This window comes from Antechinus flavipes, chromosome 2, assembly GCF_016432865.1.
Source record: "Antechinus flavipes isolate AdamAnt ecotype Samford, QLD, Australia chromosome 2, AdamAnt_v2, whole genome shotgun sequence".
Classification (NCBI taxonomy): Eukaryota; Metazoa; Chordata; class Mammalia; order Dasyuromorphia; family Dasyuridae; genus Antechinus; species Antechinus flavipes.
Genome location: NC_067399.1, coordinates 520204992 through 520223795, shown reverse-complemented (window position 1 = coordinate 520223795; position 18804 = coordinate 520204992). Strand labels below are relative to the sequence as shown.

The 18804-nt window shown below is 34.1% G+C and overlaps 1 protein-coding gene across 1 annotated transcript in view; it reads left to right on the top strand.

Moving 5' to 3' along the window:
- FBN1 (fibrillin 1) overlaps positions 1–18804 on the top strand; it is a 274426-nt gene that overhangs the window by 25234 nt on the left and 230388 nt on the right. Inside the window, exons 2-3 of the mRNA XM_051980617.1 lie at positions 10813–10895; positions 13114–13212. Of these exons, the coding sequence (XP_051836577.1) occupies positions 10813–10895; positions 13114–13212 (182 nt within the window). The remainder of the gene's footprint in view (positions 1–10812; positions 10896–13113; positions 13213–18804) is intronic.

Below are 18804 nucleotides of genomic sequence, written 5' to 3'. Positions count from 1 at the left end.
AATTAATCCCATTTTTAACTTAACTTTACTTAAATAGCCTTTGGTATGGAACCTTGCCAGTGTTTTTTTCAAGGTCTAAATAATATAGTTTCCCTCTTTCTCCACGCATTTATTTACTCACCTCAAAAAATTCTCCAGGATTAGTCAGGCATGATTTTTACTTATAGATACCATGCTGCCTTTCCTCCAGTAAGTTATAGTTATTTGCTTTAGTTATCCTATCAAATGATCTAGATTCTGACAACTTTCCTTTCTATGGACAAAATTCATCTATGAATTACTATATGACCAGAAATATATGATAATATAAGAATTTTTTAATTGTAGCCTTGCAGCAAAAATGTTCTTAAGTTCATTAATTAATTTGTGATCTCATTGCTGTGTACATTGTCTCTAGTAGTACAGATTATATGCTCTTCCCACCAATTAGCACATTTTTTGTTCTCCATAAAAGATATGCCCAATGTACAGGAGATCTCTTTTGCTTTCTCTGTGTTCCACTATGGTACTCAGACTGTCCATTTTTTAAATCCTTTAATCCCATTATATGACTAGAACCTGGTCTTTTCCGATCATCAAGATATTTTCTTGGTGACCCTTTTTATATTTATCCTTATTAAAGTTCAGCTTATTAGAGTCAACCCAGTTCTTTAGTCAGTCGAGTGGTTCTCAAAGTATGGTCTGAGGACTCCTGAGGGTCTCTGAGACCCTTTCAAGGTGGTTCAATTCAAAACTATTTTCATAATGAAACTAAGATGTATTAATATCTAATTTGATAAATGTCAATAGATATTGCCTACATAAAAACCCTCACCTTTGAGAGGAATCCTTAATAATTTTTAAGAGCATAAATAGGGTTCCTGTGATCAGAAAGTTTTAGAACCAACGTTATAGCCTGTCAAGGTCAGATCTTTAGTGTAATATATTGTTGAATGTGCTAGTGATACATACCTTCCAGCTTTGTGTTGTCTGCAAATTTGATTAGCATGCCAGTCGGTTATTCCATTTACCGATATAAATTTTTTAAAATAACTTTTTATTGATAGAACGCATGCCAGGGTAATTTTTTATTACAGTATTATCCCTTGCATTCACTTCTGTTCCGATTTTCCCCCTCCCTCCATCCACCCCCTCCCCCAGATGGCAAGCAGTCCTTTACATGTTGAATAAGTTACAGTATATCCTAGATATAATATATGTGTGCAGAACTGAACAGTTTTCTTGTTGCACAGGGAGAATTGAATTCAGAAGGTAGAAATAACCCGGGAAGAAAAACAAAAATGAAAGCAGTTTATATTCATTTCCCAGTGTTCTTTCTTTGGGTGTAGCTGCTTCTGTCCATCTTTGATCTGAATTAACTCTCTTTATCGAAGAGATCCACTTCCATCAGAATACATCCTCAAACAGTATCATTGTTGAGGTATATACCGATATAAATGTTAAATAGCACAGGGCCAAGCACAGATTCCCAACATTTAACTTCTTGAATCATACAGAAAGGATAAAATGTATCTTCTGGATAAATAACAATCTCTTTTATCCAAGAGTCAGTTTTAAAAGTTGACACTCTGGTGAGTTTCTTGAATATTTGAGATGATCTTTTTTTATTTTTTTAATTGTCTAAGACAAATTTTAGCTTAAATAAGAGTTCTCCAAACATTTTATGAGGAAGGACTATTTTTATTTTCCTGAAGAATCAGGATCTGTAAAGGGCAGACATGCAATTGAGGTTCCATTTCTACCATTTTACTAGTTCTCTTGGGGCAGGAGTGGGAATTCTAGGAAACATTGAGAGGGTTCTTGGCAGAGAAGAGTTTGTGGCATCTCACTTCCACAAGGTAAGACTTTGAGGTTTACTGAATGACTAATCTCTCATGCTAGCTGCTTCTCTTCATCAAGATCAGCTATATAGTTGCTTTCATATTCTGTAACATGTAAGAAATAAGCAATATAATACAGTGTAGTCATTTGGTTGTTTTTTTAATGCCAAAAATGATTTTCATTTTCTGTGTTATTATAAGGGTCTCATTTGTGTAAAAACTCCCAACACATTTTTTTTTCCAGGATTAAAGTCATGGTTTTCATCTAATTATTCAGATTTTTAAAATTCTTTCCCATGTGGTTCCAGAAAATTCTTTGCAGGACAAAAATGATCCTTGATTTTTGTTTCTGCGAATGAAGTGAATATAAACTAGTAATCAATTCTTTGACCCTCACATTATCCCTTGTTGATTTATCTGTTACAATTCATTAATGCCAGTTTCCACTACCATTTCCCTAATATTTTGTCTCTTTTCTAATGTATTTATGTGTACATCTTAAATGGAATTTTCATTTGTTTTTTCAGTCCTTTTCCTAAGTATTGTTTTAACAAACTGCAAACTGATAAAATTAATGTGTTTGGAATAATATGAGTCTTTAGTTGCTATGCAATAATCTCAAAAACCAAATACCTTTCACTAACTTCTTGGTATTTTGCAGAAACTTCAAACTTAATAGTATATTTTGAGCTTCCTTTTGAGCCTTGATTTTCTGATTATTGTGTCCTATAGGGGCACGTATCAAAAGTTGAGTTGGCATCTAGGACCCTATTGCTGTTTCCTATCCTGTAAAATGAAAGGATTGGATTAAAATGATGCTTAAAAGCCCCTTCCAGTTTAAAATTTTATTATTCAGAATTATATGGGGGAGTCATTCTCATTCTATATGAGCACTTTTTGTTGAGTATCAACTTTTCTTCAATACATAATGAATTAATCTAATTCCTAATTATTCTGTATTTAATTATTTAATGCATAACTAATTTATGATGATAGAAAAACCTCTGTCTTCAAGAAGCTTATAGTCCAGTAGAATCTAATTTTCTAAACTTTGCCTTCATTGACTTCTTAACTTACCTTCTTCATTTTCTTAACATCTTTAAAAATCAGAAGAATTCGAATTGTCTTAAAGATGTTTATAAAAAAATATTTAGTGCTTTAAAATGATTTTGAAATCCCTGTTGAGATATTGTCATCATTTTTTCCTTGTCTTGGCTTGCTCCTGACTCAGTTTATGATTACCCAAGTCTAAGTGACACCCTCTTCTAGAAAAAAGCATGTAGAGGGAAAGAGAATTATTTAGCCCCAAGGGACCAGAAATGCCTGAATAATTTGGATACCATAATGACTGCTAAAAGATTGGGCCAAGAACCAGCCTTGCCTCTTTACCTGAAGTAGTATTACTCAAGAAATCCTGAAGGAGCCATCTGAGCTCTAGACTTGATCTTTGATTGAAAGGGAACCTGGAATGGAAAAGCAGTGTGGGTGATCCTGAAATATATGCCTTGCTTTCCTGAAAAGTCCCTTTATGGAGTATTAGAACATATATGCCCCAGTAACAACAACGGTGTCTTCCATAAACTTGTCTTCCTAAACTGTTTGGATAATTTATTCCGAGGATAAGCTTCCTCACTCCTTTTAAGTATCTTTGAGAAGTTGTGATTCCTTACTTGCCACATGCTGGACCACTGTGGCCAGAGTGCGGATATGGGAGAGATGGCTATATGTTCTTGGTACTGACAAATTCCCTTCTGGTTGCATGTGGTGGAATGCATTTCTTCATAGAAGGTATTTTATAAGTGGTAGTTAGATTCCCAGACCAGCCCACAAAGTCTATTTAACCGATTGAGAGTCTATTTAAATGATAGTTGAAACAGTACTGTTTGATTGGCTTGAGAAACTAACAATCACTTACATATAACATTGTCCCTATGGGGAAATGCTTCTGAGTTCCAAACAACCAATTTAAAAACAAAAATTTGGAATACAGTTTGAATAAGTTGGTAACTTGGTAACTTTCTGCTTTCCTGTGCTGGAGATGTGGAGCCAGGGTCATGATTGTTGTCTGTGTTCCGGGTTATTCAGAGCCCAAGTCTTTCTCCAAAGGCTTCTCTTTTTCTGTCATGAAATTACTAGGGACTTTAAAGGTCATTCTCTCCTATGAATAAAGACCTTACGTTGGGATTTCTTAGCAGCACTGAGCATTGTCTTTCATCTAATAGGTAATAGGGGAAGGATGGGAATAATATTTTACAAGGGAGATTCTAACTTGGTCCAGGAATGAATGGAACAAAGAAATAAATATTGTTAAGGACTTGTATATTGAACTCAGGTAGAGTGGTATAGTAGTGTTCTTAGTAGATATTCCTGGACAAGTGACTTAATCCTTATTTACTGTTCTGTAAAATATTTATGCTGTCTATTCAAAGGGTTATTGAGAGGATCGAAATAAGATAATTTAAAACCTGTTTTACTATTTAAATTACTAGTCACTATATAAATTTGAGTTTTTGTTTTTCTTTTAATTTCAGCTCCATAGACCAGAATCATTTAAGGAGAGTTAATTTTTTTTTCAGGATGTTTCATTGAAATTATTTCCATTCATAATAGTGGATGTTAGACACTAATTATGAGACTCTGTGACCACCTCTTTTTGGCTAGCTCTCAAGCCTCCAGCTTGTCCCAATACTACTACTGCTGCTTGCCCATCAGCTCAGTCATCTTTCTGTTGTTCAGTAGGTAGCTTTCAGGTTAATGGGAATCTGGCCCTTTCTTCCCTCTCAGCTCCCTTGTTTTTGCATTGTCATTTCTAATTAGTGTTGTCTCTTACTGTAATTCATGGCTCCACCAGGACCCCAATTTACCTTTTTTGCATTTTAAATTATTATTTTTTTTAATTTTCTCAGTCCTTTGGAAATCTGCAGTACAGATTTTCATGAAATTAACTGTGGGAAGTTCTCAGCCAAAAAAAATTTCACAGCATTTTTTGAGATTATTTTTATAAAGTCAGAGTGTCATAAATTTAAAGTTGGAGATCACTTCAATTCTCAGCACCATTCTTCTCTATGACAGCATCACATAGATTCTCCCAGATGACAGAAAGGCAAAATTCAATTCAATAAACATTTATTAAGTATGTTCATATGTGCAAGGAATTGGAGACCTACATAGTTCCTACCCTCAACAAACATCAAATTTAATAAAGGATTATAGACCCACAAAATTAAGTATGATCCAAGTATATTCAATGAGATAGGATTGCAAAGGAAAAGTCGAGGGAGGTATTTTAAGAAAATATGAGGAAAGAATTATTACATTTAGCTGTTGGAATCAGGAAAGGTTTCCCTGAGGCAGTAATCCTTGAACTGGGTCTTTAAAGTAAGATGACAATAGATGGAGATGAATAGCATGTTCTTTTCAAATATAGGAAATGAAAGCTTAGAGGTAGGAGACATGCAATGTTGAGAACAATCAATTTGTTAAGAAGTTATGTAGAGATCAAAAATATGAAAGCTGGAAAGGTAAATTAGAATTATATAGGTGAGGACTTTAAATACTAGACTGAGAATGTGATCTTTTATCTTATCATAGGCAGCCAAGGAAGATTTTTTTTTCCTAACCAAGAGAATTCTGTATATTGAATATAAGTTTGAGGGAAGAAAGAAGAGAAATTTAAAGACAAAACTGAGATTTCAATTTTGAGTGACTGAGAGCAATTATTGGTCATATTAGAGATAGAAATTTTGGCAGTAGGACAGATTTGGAAGGGAAGTTTCATTTTTAATATGTGTTTTAAAGTATTGGTGGGTTATCCTGAGACGCAGAAAGAGATACAGAATTGGAGCTCAAGAGAGAGTCAATTAATAACCAAACATTTATAAAATGTACTTGCTTGATTTTTAATATATTGTCCTGCCCTTCTGTAACCCCAGAGTCATCTCCACATCATGAAGAGGTATTAAAAATTTAGGGAAGGAATTTAACAGAGAGTAACAAAGATTAAAGAAATTTTCATAGTTTAAATAGCCCAACTTTCATGTGTGTAGGTTAGTAGTTCATTATAATCTTTAGGCCTTGTATTTCTGATGGCGTGGAGAGTTAATTAAGGAGTGTGTGAATCTATTTGTGCTCTGAACATTGTCATTTTGGTCTTAATTTTCCCTGACAAAATATGTAGTGTTGAATAATGGATTTTTTGTCAATAGCTTTATATTATTGATGTTATCTTCATATTTAATAGGAAAAAATGCTCTTCTAGCTTTTTAAAAAAATGGAATGTGTTGTTTTGCTTTTATGATTATGTACAAATTCATTTAAAGTGTTACTGAATTAATAGTAATTTTTTTCATTATTTTTTCCAATGTAATAGATACATATTATAAGGTCATTATCATGTGAGACCCCCAAAATTTTTGTACCATTCAACCAATGTTTTTTTTTTTTTTATTGAAAAAGGTAGGAGCCACAGAGAAGTAGAGTGATTCTCCTTTCAGAAAGAATGGTAGAGAAAATTTGATAGAAAGTAGAAAGGTACATGTGTGACCACAAGACTGAAATTTGGGGAGCCTGATTAGAAGGTGGTAGGGGAATAGGCATTGAAGTATAGGATGTTTTGACATGCCAGAAATAGTGAGCCAAATGAGTTAGACAATAGTAGGGCTTTAGTGCAAAAGTTTGGAAGATAAGGATTAAAACTTCCAGAGGATAGTTTCTAATTCTCAGGGCAAGGCTGAAGTGGTTGAAAAGATGATAGGAAAGTAGGTCCAGGGTCACTCAGCTAAGTATGTATCAGAGGCTGGACTTCCACCAGATCTTTGTTATTCTGAAGTTGTCTGTGTCCATTTATGTTATACTAGCTCTTCACTTGGGTTATAAAGATATGTAAATTTGGAATGAGTTTGTCTTACATCATGAGTGAGCATAACTTATCAAGCCCTGGACTGAATGTGTGGGTGGATTCTTCTCATTTTCATCCATTATTTAAGTATGTAGAATTTTGCAGCCATAAAAATGAAATATCTAAGTTCTTGCTTTAAAATTGAGCATAGGTTCTTGCTTGCCACATTTAGTAGCATTTGATTTCAGTCCCAAGGTACTGCTATTCCAGTGATGAAGTTCACATATTGAAGTGCTCTAGTCCCCAGACTTCATTATCTTGGGCTATAAGCAGAACATATGATAAAATGTTCCATTTTCGCAGAGTTCTGTTCTGATTTTGTAGACCTCAGCTGTTTGGTCAATTCAAATACATTTTAGGCAGTCAGTCCCATCTTGGAGTGCTGTGTGTGAACTCAATCCAAACCCCAAGCCTGCTGAGGTTGACCCATCTCCCTGGATGATTAGAGTTGGAGTTGTTGCAAAGCACAGTATTATAAGTAACGGGTAAAAGAAATTGTAGATGATTACTTTAGTTATATTTTTACAAGTTAAAGTGGTGAGATGAAGTAGAAACACATTTTCCATCTTCTCCCCTCCCCCATAGCTAATCTAATGGTTCAGGTGAAAATATAATTAGAATTTCTTTTAGTCCAGATTTAGGCATTCTGTGACCTATCATTTTTCACTTTTACCATTACAGAGAAAACAGGATTAGGTGAGGTAACACGAGGCCTCCTTGAAAACATACTTTTTCTTAAGTTTGGGCTCTCATGCCTTTTAATTATAACAAATTGTATCTTATTAGAGCTCTTTGACTTAGTGTACTCTTTAGTTTAAGTGGCTAAGAAGAGAAGGGCAGAGAAGATATAAATTTACATGAAATGGATGATAGAATCATAGAAAAAAATCTAGATCTGGATTTTTATATACAACCTATATACATGTATGCCCTTGTAGTATAAACTCCCATGATGATGAAGACTGTTTTTGGCCAAGCAGGTATTTATTTCCTTTTTGTAAATGTAAGATATGCATTCCTGGCCACAGAATGTGGTCTTTCATAAGGGAAAAAAATCTAATGCTTCTGTCAGCATTTTATGAGTTTTGATATTTCCAATAAAATAGACAATGAGTTTATTTTTGATAATTGTAATCATTTTTCTGGATAAGTACTACCAATACCACCCAACTTGTTTCAATAAGTTGCATTATACTGAATTTTTGCAGAAGGGAAAATCTTGCATCTTTCTATTACTTGCCATAGCACAAAATATGTGATTAAGGCTTAGAACTGATAAGGACCTAAGAGCAATAACATTTTTAAAACGTTGTTAGAGTTAAATAGATTATGTAGCTTAAAGAACTAAAATTGAATAGCCAGAAATGAAACGTATTGAGGAGACAACAAATAAAAAGGCTATTACTCAACCACTGAGAGAATTTAGAAATAAAATGAATTGGACATATACAAGTCATTAAAAGGTGACAACATATATGGATACCATGCTTTTTCTGAAGTTTGTTTCATTTAACTTATTGTACATGTTAAAATTTATTAATTCAGAGCTGACTTTTCCCATTGCTTTTATTTTTATTTAATTATTCAATTTATTTTATTAAATAATTTATTTAATTATTCAAAATAAATTTATTTAATTATTCAAAATAAGTTTGAAGTCACCAGGAAGAAAAAGAAAAGGCAGATTTAGACTTTGATGATATAGTGAATGAAAAAAAACTTGATGCTTTTCCCAGGTCATTCAGTTGTTTTTCAGTTATGTCCAACTCTTTGTGACCTTGGCAAAGATAATAGAGTGGTTTGCCATTTTCTTTTCCTACTTATTTTCTGATCATTTTTTAAAAAAAGTAGTCATTTATGCAATGAATTCATAGGGGATTGGTTCCAATAGCTCATCCTACTTGTTTTCTAAATGAGGAAACAGAGGCACACAGAATTAAGTGACTTGCCCAGGATCACATAGCTAGTAAGTGTCTGAGGCCAGATTTAAACTCAGGAATAAGTGTATTTTTGATTCCAGGTCCACTGTGCTACTCAGCTGCCCATTGTCTATAAAAAAAAAACTTAAAAGATTTAAATATACTATGATAGAGTACTAGTATGGTAGATTTGAAAGAAGATTTTTTAAAAAACCTATGTGCCATAGGAAAAGCAGTGGTATATACTGCATAGAATTCTGTGTTTAAACACAGCCTCTTACACTTACCTACCTTGGATCTCTTCGTGCTTCAGGCTGTACCTCAAGATTTGTCTTGTAAAATTGGTTTGTATTGGTAGGAGTAAATCAGCCTGTGTACCAACAAAGTATATTCCAAGTTAATTGCAATCAATTAAGCAGTCAGTAAAATTTATTAAGTCCTATAAGTCAATAGTTAATAATAAGTGTCAGGAAAAATGTTTATGGACTATCAAATGGGAGCTTATTTCAGTTCAAATACAAATAGTCAATTGACAATGATTATTAAGGCATTGTGTAGTTGAGATTCAAAGACAATGGAATAAACAAATCTTGCTTACTTTCTGCAGATTAGACAGTCAATTCTAGCCAAATTATCTGTAGTCGTCACCCCTACTTAGGCATCATTACCTGATCTCCTGTGGCCCTCACTGATTCCAATGTGCAGTTTTGGATTGTGTTTGGGTTGAGCCCTGTGGCTCGCTGGATATTACCCAATATCCTACTGCTGAGGAGATTAATTTTCTCCTGCATTAGCTCTATAGATTAGGGAAACCTCTATGGAGATTGAGTACTTGTTAACTGTCTACTGTATCTTCCCTTTCATACACATCAACCAGTTATTTATTGTATCCAGTGCATTTTATTAAGTGCTACAGAGTAAAAAAAAAGTTTGAATCATTGTATTTGTGTCCATAAGAAATTTATCATTTTCTATAATATTTGACTTGGCAGAAATTTTGAGTAGTTAGGACTAACTTGTATTACTAAAGAGAGATATCCACCCAGTATAATGGAATATGATTCAGAGAAGGGTATGTGAATTTATATACATAGCCTACAACCATATTGCTAAATGTTTGTTTTAGTGAGGAACTATAAAAAATTGTGTAGTACTTTTTTTTTTTTTTAACCAAAAGTGGATTCATCTCTCTAGCTACTTTAAAAGTGTTAATCCTGTCTTGTCTAGAAGTTTTATAAATGCCTCCACAAGCCAGCCTGGAAATAATTGTAAAAAAAAATTGGCCATCTAAATCAACCCTTAAGTTTTCACAACCAAAGTCAATATTTGGGACCTCAGAATGTTGCAAAATAAAATAGATGTTTCCCCATTGTGTGTATGTGATCTTTATCTGTATATATAACTATATATATGCACACATATACATACGATTTAAAACTTTTATTTTTTTCATTTTAGACACAATTATATCTTAATAACTTGTTTCTATAAACTTTTAGAGGGAACATTTTGATTTTGTTCTCCTACGTTGTCAGTTGGGACTATGTCCCTAAGAAACCTGGCTGAACTGTTAGCTTGCAAAAATATTCCTAAGTAATATTGACTTCATATTTCTGTAGTTTTCCCTGAAAGCTTGTAACAACTGCCTTCCCAAACTTTGCTAAAGAAATATTTACATGTTTTGACTTTTATTTTATTGAGTAATGCCATAGTTTGCATTCCTGTATTTCTGGTAAAAGTAAGAATGTTGTAACATTTTAGAGGTAGGCTGGGCCATAGGAGAAAAAAATACATCAGACTTCAAAGAATAGATATTTGAAATCCTCAGTACAGTGGGTTTCCTTTCCTATAGATAGATAGATAGATATAGGTAGTTTATTTTAAAAATTAGGTTCATATGGATCTACTGTCTGAGTTCCTCACATGCTGATATAATTTCACATACTTCATATTGCTTCACTTATTTTCATTTTATTGACAGATTGCATGCATAGTTTATATTAATCATCACTGCAAGAGTCTTCCCAAAGGAATCATTAAAGTATCCCAAACTACCAAAACAGGACTTATTTCTCCAAATTTGTTTCCTGTATCCTATAGCAAAATGATTTTCTCATTTAGTTTGTTAATCCCCCCCCCCAATGAAAGTATGAAATTTATGTGTTTTTTGTTTTAGACCAAATGTGTGTGGATCACGTTACAATGCTTATTGTTGCCCTGGATGGAAAACCTTACCTGGTGGAAATCAGTGCATTGTCCGTAAGTTCATATCAGAATTTTCATTCAAGTTTTCCAGGTGTTATTGTTTTAGTATGCATTGTTTCTAGTATTTAGTATAACTTAACTGTATGGCATCAATGTATTGACTGCAAAGCCTACTATAAGTAGAATTTGACTCCAATTTAGGAAATGTATTAAAATTTTCCAACTTCTAGAAAGGGTTCTTAACTTGGATTCCATTGACTTATTTTTAAAATATATTGATAACAGTATTACAGTGTATTTAGTTTCCTTTGTAACCTTATATATTTTATTTTGTGCATTTAAAAACTTAAAAGTTTATTCTGAAAAGAAGATCATAGACTTCACCAGCCTGCCAGAGAGAAGCCCCAACTCTGTCTCCCTCTATGTCTCTTTTCATTTTCTTCTCCCTCTTTCTAATCCCCTCTCTTCCTCTCTCCCTTTCTCCCTCCCTCCCTCCCTCCCTCTCTTTCCTCACTACATTTGTCCTTCCTTCTCCCTCTTTCTGTCTCTGGTATCTGTTTGTCTGTCTCTTTCTCTTTCCTTTCCTAGGTTTAGATCTGCTGTAAGGTATAGCTTAATTTTGTGTTTACTTTTAGACTTTTCCAGGAACCATAAAGGAAATAAGAAGATCCATGAATATATTTGCATACTAGTTGCATATGCTTTGCATGCCTGTAAAAATTGCTTGTAGGCAATTTTTTTTTTGGGGGGGAATACCATTATTGCTTCGCTTAGGAGACTTCCTGAATTTTTCTTTTCTGGTCACTACCTAAGTCCATTACAATATAACCATGTATTTGTTCATATTGCTTAAGGGAGGGAAATCACATTAATGTAGTGAAAGTAAAGTAATAATCAAGCAAATATAGTAGGAAGAATGAGGGATAATGCCAATAGGACGAATGATTTCAGATTGAGGAGCCATGGAATAGTTCCAAATTGGCCATAATTCCTTCTTAAAAATAGCATTTTAAATAGAAACCTATATAACTACATAGCTATAAACTATATATAGTTATGAATCATGGAATTTTATAGATGGAAGGAACCTAAGACTTCATCTAGTTGAGGGGTTCTTAATCTAAGGTCCACAAAACCCTAAGGGATCCCATGTACAGATTTCAGGGGATCCATGAACTTTGATAGGAAAAAAATACATCTTTATTTTCATTAAGTTATGATTAAAAATGCATTTCCTTGAATTATTTTTAAAAAAAACATTGTTTTGAGATGGAGTCAGTAGGCTTTACCAGACTTTCCAAGGGGTACATGGTCTAAAAAAAGGTAAAAAAGTTTGAACTTGTATAGTTGAAACCTTTGATGTTACATGATTAAATCTTTAGAGCAAGGCATGAATTTACAAATGGAAAAAATATCTTTTAGTGGCCTGAATTCTTGACTGTAAAGAAAATAATTTTTTTCATTTGGTAAGCTCAAACTATATACAAAATAATTTGTATCATGCTGATAAAGCTTCCTTGATGTGGAAAAATATCATAGTATTATTTTAGTGTGCTTAGATAAGTATTTTAGGCATTTCTGTAATCACTTGTAATTGTTACTACATAATAATTATGCAATCTTCATTAATTCTAACTTCCACTGTGTGTGGAAGTTATAGTTTTCATATTTTTATATATTTTCCATTGATTATTATCAATTATTTGAGCCTCATCTTCCCTGAATTTCTTCTTACCAAACTGATTTGGGGTTTTATGAGCAGGATCATTCCTGTGATGAAGTTAGTATTGCTCATTTTGATGATGAATTTACTTATTTAAGGCACAAGCACTAATTTGTATCACAGAAACAGTAATGGACTTTGGTCCAATTTGATCCATAGGACCAAAAGGTCTGTTGGGAGCTCAAAATAATCCATTCATTTCTACAAGGTGAACAAGGTGAATTTCCTCATACCCATAGACTTAATCTTTATCACAGTCTATTCTGGAGAATCTCTGTCATTAGTAAGGAAGTTATGTGAGAAGCTGTAGTGTAGAGACGAGAATTGTTGTGCTGGAGAGAACCTTAGAAGTGATCTTGTCCAATAGTCTTGAGGAAATGGAAGCTCAGAAAGATTGGACTTGCTCAAGGTCATGTAGCTAGAAAGTGGTAGAGCTAGCTAAGCACACAGGTCTACTTAATATTGGCTGGTTGTTGTTTTCTGTTATACTCTATTGTATTTTCATTGCTTTCAATGAATTTACTAATGAACCATTGGCTTCATTTGTAGCAATCTGTCGGCATTCCTGTGGAGATGGATTTTGTTCAAGGCCAAACATGTGTACTTGCCCAACTGGACAGATATCTCCTTCCTGTGGCTCAAGATCAAGTGAGTGTTATACACATGATAGCATAGGATATAAAATGATACAGTAATTCCTTTATGTGGCTTAACTTCCATATTAGCTTTTGGCTTTTCATCTGCTTGCTTTATTTTTTCTCTCATTCAAACAGTCAGTTTTTCTGTTTTCCTATACACTTGGAACAATTTTTTATCTGCCCTGCCCTACACTTTTGGCATAAGTTTTTAAGCCTTTCCCACTGGGAGACTGAGATTCAAGATCAAGTTATTTAATGATAATAAAAATGTATTTAAAGACAATAAAGACTCCATTTTATCATAGGAATATAAGACAACGAATAATTCATACAGTTTTGGGGGTGATTTGCAGGGAAGTACTAGACGACACAGCTTTTTTTGTTGCTGTCCCACCACTCAAGTTTTGGTTCCAAAAGGACACCACCATCATGTGGTATTCTTTATTTTCACTTTCTAGTTTTCTCAAAGCAGAGTGATAGGCAAGTGACTCAGGGAAAAGAAGATTACTTCTTAGCTGGTGTTGGGAAAAAACAGAAAGTTTATAGCTATATAGTGAGCCCATAATTACCTCTTTCCTACTGCTAGCAACAATTGCCCTTTTTCTCTACTATACTCACCCCTTGGATTGCTTTTTAGTGACTTTTTTTCCTTTTAAAAATAACCCTTGATGCTACTTGGGATAGAAAGAGAAAGTTTGAAGAGATTCCTTTTTTCTATACTGTCACAACCAAAGTCTAGAGTGAATCTTTTAAATGTATTAGATTCTTTGATGAGTATGTGATCTCACTGATGTGGATATATCCTCTAAGTGGATGCAACATTCACACCTTCATTCATACCTTCTTATTTATATATTCTATCCATATCATCTTCCCTTAAATCCCCTTTAAATCCATTCACTATTGGAGGGCCTCGCTCCAAAGTAGAGCAGGAAATTGGCAGACTATAGCAGCAGAGCCAAATTCTGCCCTTCCAACCTCCTGCCCCCCTAAGTTCATTATGCCTTTAAGCTAAAAATGACTTTTATATTTCTAATCAAAATAAAACTTCATTTTAAAATGTAAAAGTCATTTTTTACTTGAGAGTCATATCAAAACAGGTGGTACATAGTTTTCCAACCATTGCTGACACTGTATAGATATTCCTGTGGGAATATGTGAATAGATACAGACCTCTTCCTTCAATATTGGACCACTTTTAAATTCAGTTTTACATCTCTCTAATGGTATCCCTTTATACCATACATCACATCTGATTCTCTAGTAATCTGGTGCATCTTACAATACACCTCTCCATTGCTGTTTGGATGACTTTGAATTTCAATTTTTCTTCTTCTTTTTTTTTTCCTGAAGCAATTCGGGTTTAAGTGACTTGCCCAGGGTCACACAGCTAGGAAGTGTTAAGTGTCTGAGATCAGATTTGAACTCAGGTCCTCCTGACTTCAGGGCTGGTGTTCTAGCCATTGTGCCATCTAGCTGCTCCTGAATTTCAATTCTTCTTAATTTTTGAAAGAATTTTTTTTAAAGAAAAGATGATCCTAAGCGAAGCATTACTTGAACATAAGTAGAAATGATTTTGAGTGTCTCTAATGTAAGGAAATTTATTAAGAATAAAAGAAGGCTTTCATTCATCCAACAGATATTTATTGGGTATTTAGTATGTTCAAGGTAAAACTTCTCATTTCCTTAAACATCTTTTTTAAAAGAGACTTGTGATAGTCAAATTATTGAAATCCTTCTGAATGTTATGAAGAAAACAAAGTTGTCAGTTAAATATCATTTTATATCATTCAATGCATTGTGAATGTGGCTGCTTAGTTAGTTTTTAAAAAGGTCTCATTTATTTATATATTCAATGTTTAAAAATTTAATCAATTAATACAGTATATTTATGTTCATTTCATAGGGCTTAGAGCATTTTAAATTATTATGCATGTGGCTTACTTTTTATATGTCATGAAATTATTTCTTTTCTTTTCGACATTTAATTGGTTATGACCATAATTTATTTGATGCTTTTACAGTATTCTAGAAATATGCAGTGATATAAATTTGTGAAGACCACTGGTATTGTATTGTTGTTGAAGAAGTTTTAGTATAAATAATGTCCCACTTATGATTACTCTAATTGAGATTATTGCCAGCATCTGCAAATGTTTTTCCCTAATTTGATCTTCACAACAAATCTGTGAATTGGTGCTTTTAGAATTCCCATTTTTTAGTTGAGGAAACTCTAGCATAAGTGACTTGCCCAAGGTCTTACGACTAATAAGTGTCTTAAGGTAGGATTTGAATTCAGGTCTTTCTGATTTCCATGGAACACCCTATGAACTGTACTACTTAGCTGTCTTAACACAGAACAACATAGAAATCAGTTACTAATTATAAATAGAGGTAGAGTCCCATCTGAAGGATAGAGCTATCTACTATATTGCACTGTATACAATATTTATAATATGCTCTGAGTAAACATATTTTTTACCTGCTGTAAAAGTCAGTCTCCTTTCAACACAATATTTTCCTTAAAATAGGTATCTCAAGGAATAATAAAACAAAACTATACTAGATGAAATGAAATGAAAAGAAATAAAAAATTACAGAAAACTCAAAAAGCAGGTGATGGGTACAAGGAGGCTATAGCATGTCACCAGTGATACTTCATACAAGTAGCATGAACTCTATCAATCAGTAATTATTAAACTCCTACTATAAGTCAGGTACTGTGCAAGGTATTGGGGATATAGGTACAAAGAATGAGGTAATTTCTAGTCACACTGACAGCCTTGAGAAGGGGAGTGACTTGGAAAAGGAAGATATTGAAATAGATGTTCAGAGAAGGATTTAAAGAAGCTCTGAGATAGGAGCCACCTCTTAGCTGATAATGATAGTGTTCTCTTATGTCAAGGAGGCTTCACATTAAAAAGAGATCCCAGTAAATCCCAGTGAACCTGTGAAGAGTAGCAAGTATAAAGATATGGGTAATATTTGCATGGAAATGCATGACCATAGATGTATGGAGAAAGGGGATTCAGTGTCATGGATGAGGAGGAAAGGGAAGGCCAAGTTGGCTTGGTCACAGAGTATGGAGAAAATAATATGCAAGAAGCTGGAAGAGAGGTGGGAGCTAGGATCTGCAGGGCTTTAAAAACTAAACAGATTTATATTTTATTCTCAATGCAATAGGAAGCCACTGGAGTTGGTTGAGGAGGGGAGTCACGTGGTCAGATCTGTACTTAAGGAAAATTACTTTGGCAGTGGTGTGTAAAATGGACTGCAGTGGTGAGAGATTTGGGGCTGGGAGGCCAATTAAGAGACTGTTGCAATAACGTAGGTGAGAGGTGATGGGTGCCTGAGCTAAGATGGGAGCTTTGTGAGCAGAGAGAAAGGGTAGGAGAGATGTTGTGAATATCAACCTTGATTCATTCCTCTGTTGGTTGCTTTTACTTAACTGATTTCTTTATTACAAGGAAGACTCCTTTAGGGGTATGTGCGAATTAGCACTATACCTGGAAATAGAGGTGTTATAAAAACTAAAAGATATGAACAGAACTTTTAAAAAAAAGTAGTGTTGAATACACCATCAAGACTGAAGAAGAACCAGTTACATGACACAAAGTGAGACAAACAGATAGTAGCCTGGGTGGTACTCTTATATTCCCCAAGATAGAAGAGAATAAGAAGATTCCCACAAAGGGGGCTTCACATTAAAAAGAGATTCCAGTAAATCCCAGTGAACCTGTGAAGAGTAGCAAGTTTATATAGATGCCTGATTTAAAAAAAAATACACATTGAAAATCTTATGGTGACTTACTTTATAAGACAAAAAAATTATGGGCATTATTACTTAGATTATTAATAAAATTTTTCTTATAAATCATTAAGAAGAAGAAGGAAGGAGCCAGTATAATTGGTAGATGAAGGATACTTGTGAATTAGAAAAAGATTCACTTGAGAGATCCTATAAATCAAATTTAAGCTCTGAAAACCATGAATTCATCTAAACTCTTCCTGACTATTTACATTTTCAATCTTTACCATCTCCAGAGGGTGAACAAATCCCATGAAAAGTTACATAAAATCATGCTTACCTTTATTAGTACTAAATACTTTTTCTGGGTTTCAAGGAATATCTCTTAATATTTTGGGCTCTACCAAGCCTCTTTTCACCCTGTCCTCATTTTCTACCATTTTGCAAACTTCTATGACTTTTAGTTTGATTGGCTGTAAATCAATAAATCCTTTGAGAACTTCTCCATTTCCAGCACTATGCCAGGAACCATGGAGATTTAAATAGGAATAGAAGATGTGGTTCTTACCCTTGAGGCAAATGAGAGTAATTCTATACTTGTAAGTGAAAGATAGTGTGGTGAAAATTTCAGAGGGAATCCGGAGTTTAGGGAGTTCCTTGTGGGCTGGGGTTAATCAGGAAAAGCTTTATAGATAAGGTCAGTTTTGATCTGAGTCTGCAGGGTGCAGATTGGCAAAAAGGAATGGGTAGTATAACCCCTTCTCAGCCTTGGATGAAGGTAGGCTGGGGAGTCCAGTCCACATTTTAAAATTCTATCCTCATGAATAAATAAGACTTTTCCTCTTTGAGGTCATTTAAATTGTCCATCTCTCTGGAACCTCTCCATGTCTGTTTTCTTTCTTTCTTTTTTAAAAGATGCTTTGGACAGCACAGAACAATTTATATGAATTCATCCTAACTGGAACTTGTCTTCTCTCATTTTTTCCCCCAAGTGTCTTGTCCAAATGAAAATGGTTTTTATCCTGTAGTGACTTCTGCCCCTGGAGAACTGTTGTCTCAGGTGTTCAGTGGAGTCATGTAGTAACTTAGTCTAGCTGTTTAATTTGTCTGTCTGTGGTTTTCCTAGGGCTTACGTTAAACTTAACATGCCAGGAACACACATGCTTATTTGCAAATTGCTTCTAATGTTCCTTCAGCCAGCTCTGTGCTTGCCAAGCTAATGGCAGGTCTTGGGTCCTTAGAATTATTCCAGGTTTGATGCAGCCCAAAGAAAGCCTTTACTTGAACTACAGACACACCAATAGTATTCTTGCATTTCTCTTCTTCCTTTGGTTGGCTCCCTCCTTCTTGACTTTGTTCTCCTTAAGCCTTTGATTCAGAGTAAGACCATGATGAAGTGAATGGAGATCTGGCCTTGAACACTAGAAATACCAGATTTAAGTTGTGCCTCTGACACATTCTGGCTTTGTGTATTTGGGTAACTCGTTCTCCATGTTCTTGGCAACTCTCTAAAACTCAGTTGTAGAAAAGGCAACAATAATAACAACAACAACTGACTTGCATGTTGGTAGAAGGGATTTCTTTCCTGAGGAATGAAATCACAGGTCCAGCCCCATCCAATATCCTTAATAGCATTAGGATGATTGTATCTAAAGAATATTTCTTTTTTTCTTACCAAGATGTGATTTTTTTTTTGTGAAGTACATGTCAACCTTCTTGAATGAATGCATTTGGCTGTAGAAAATTGCTGGCTATATTCTGTGTAGGGAAGAGTATTCTGAACCATATTACTTTAAAACCATTTTAGATTATTTGATACAACACCTTCCAAAAGCCACCTTTCTTTGAGCTTGG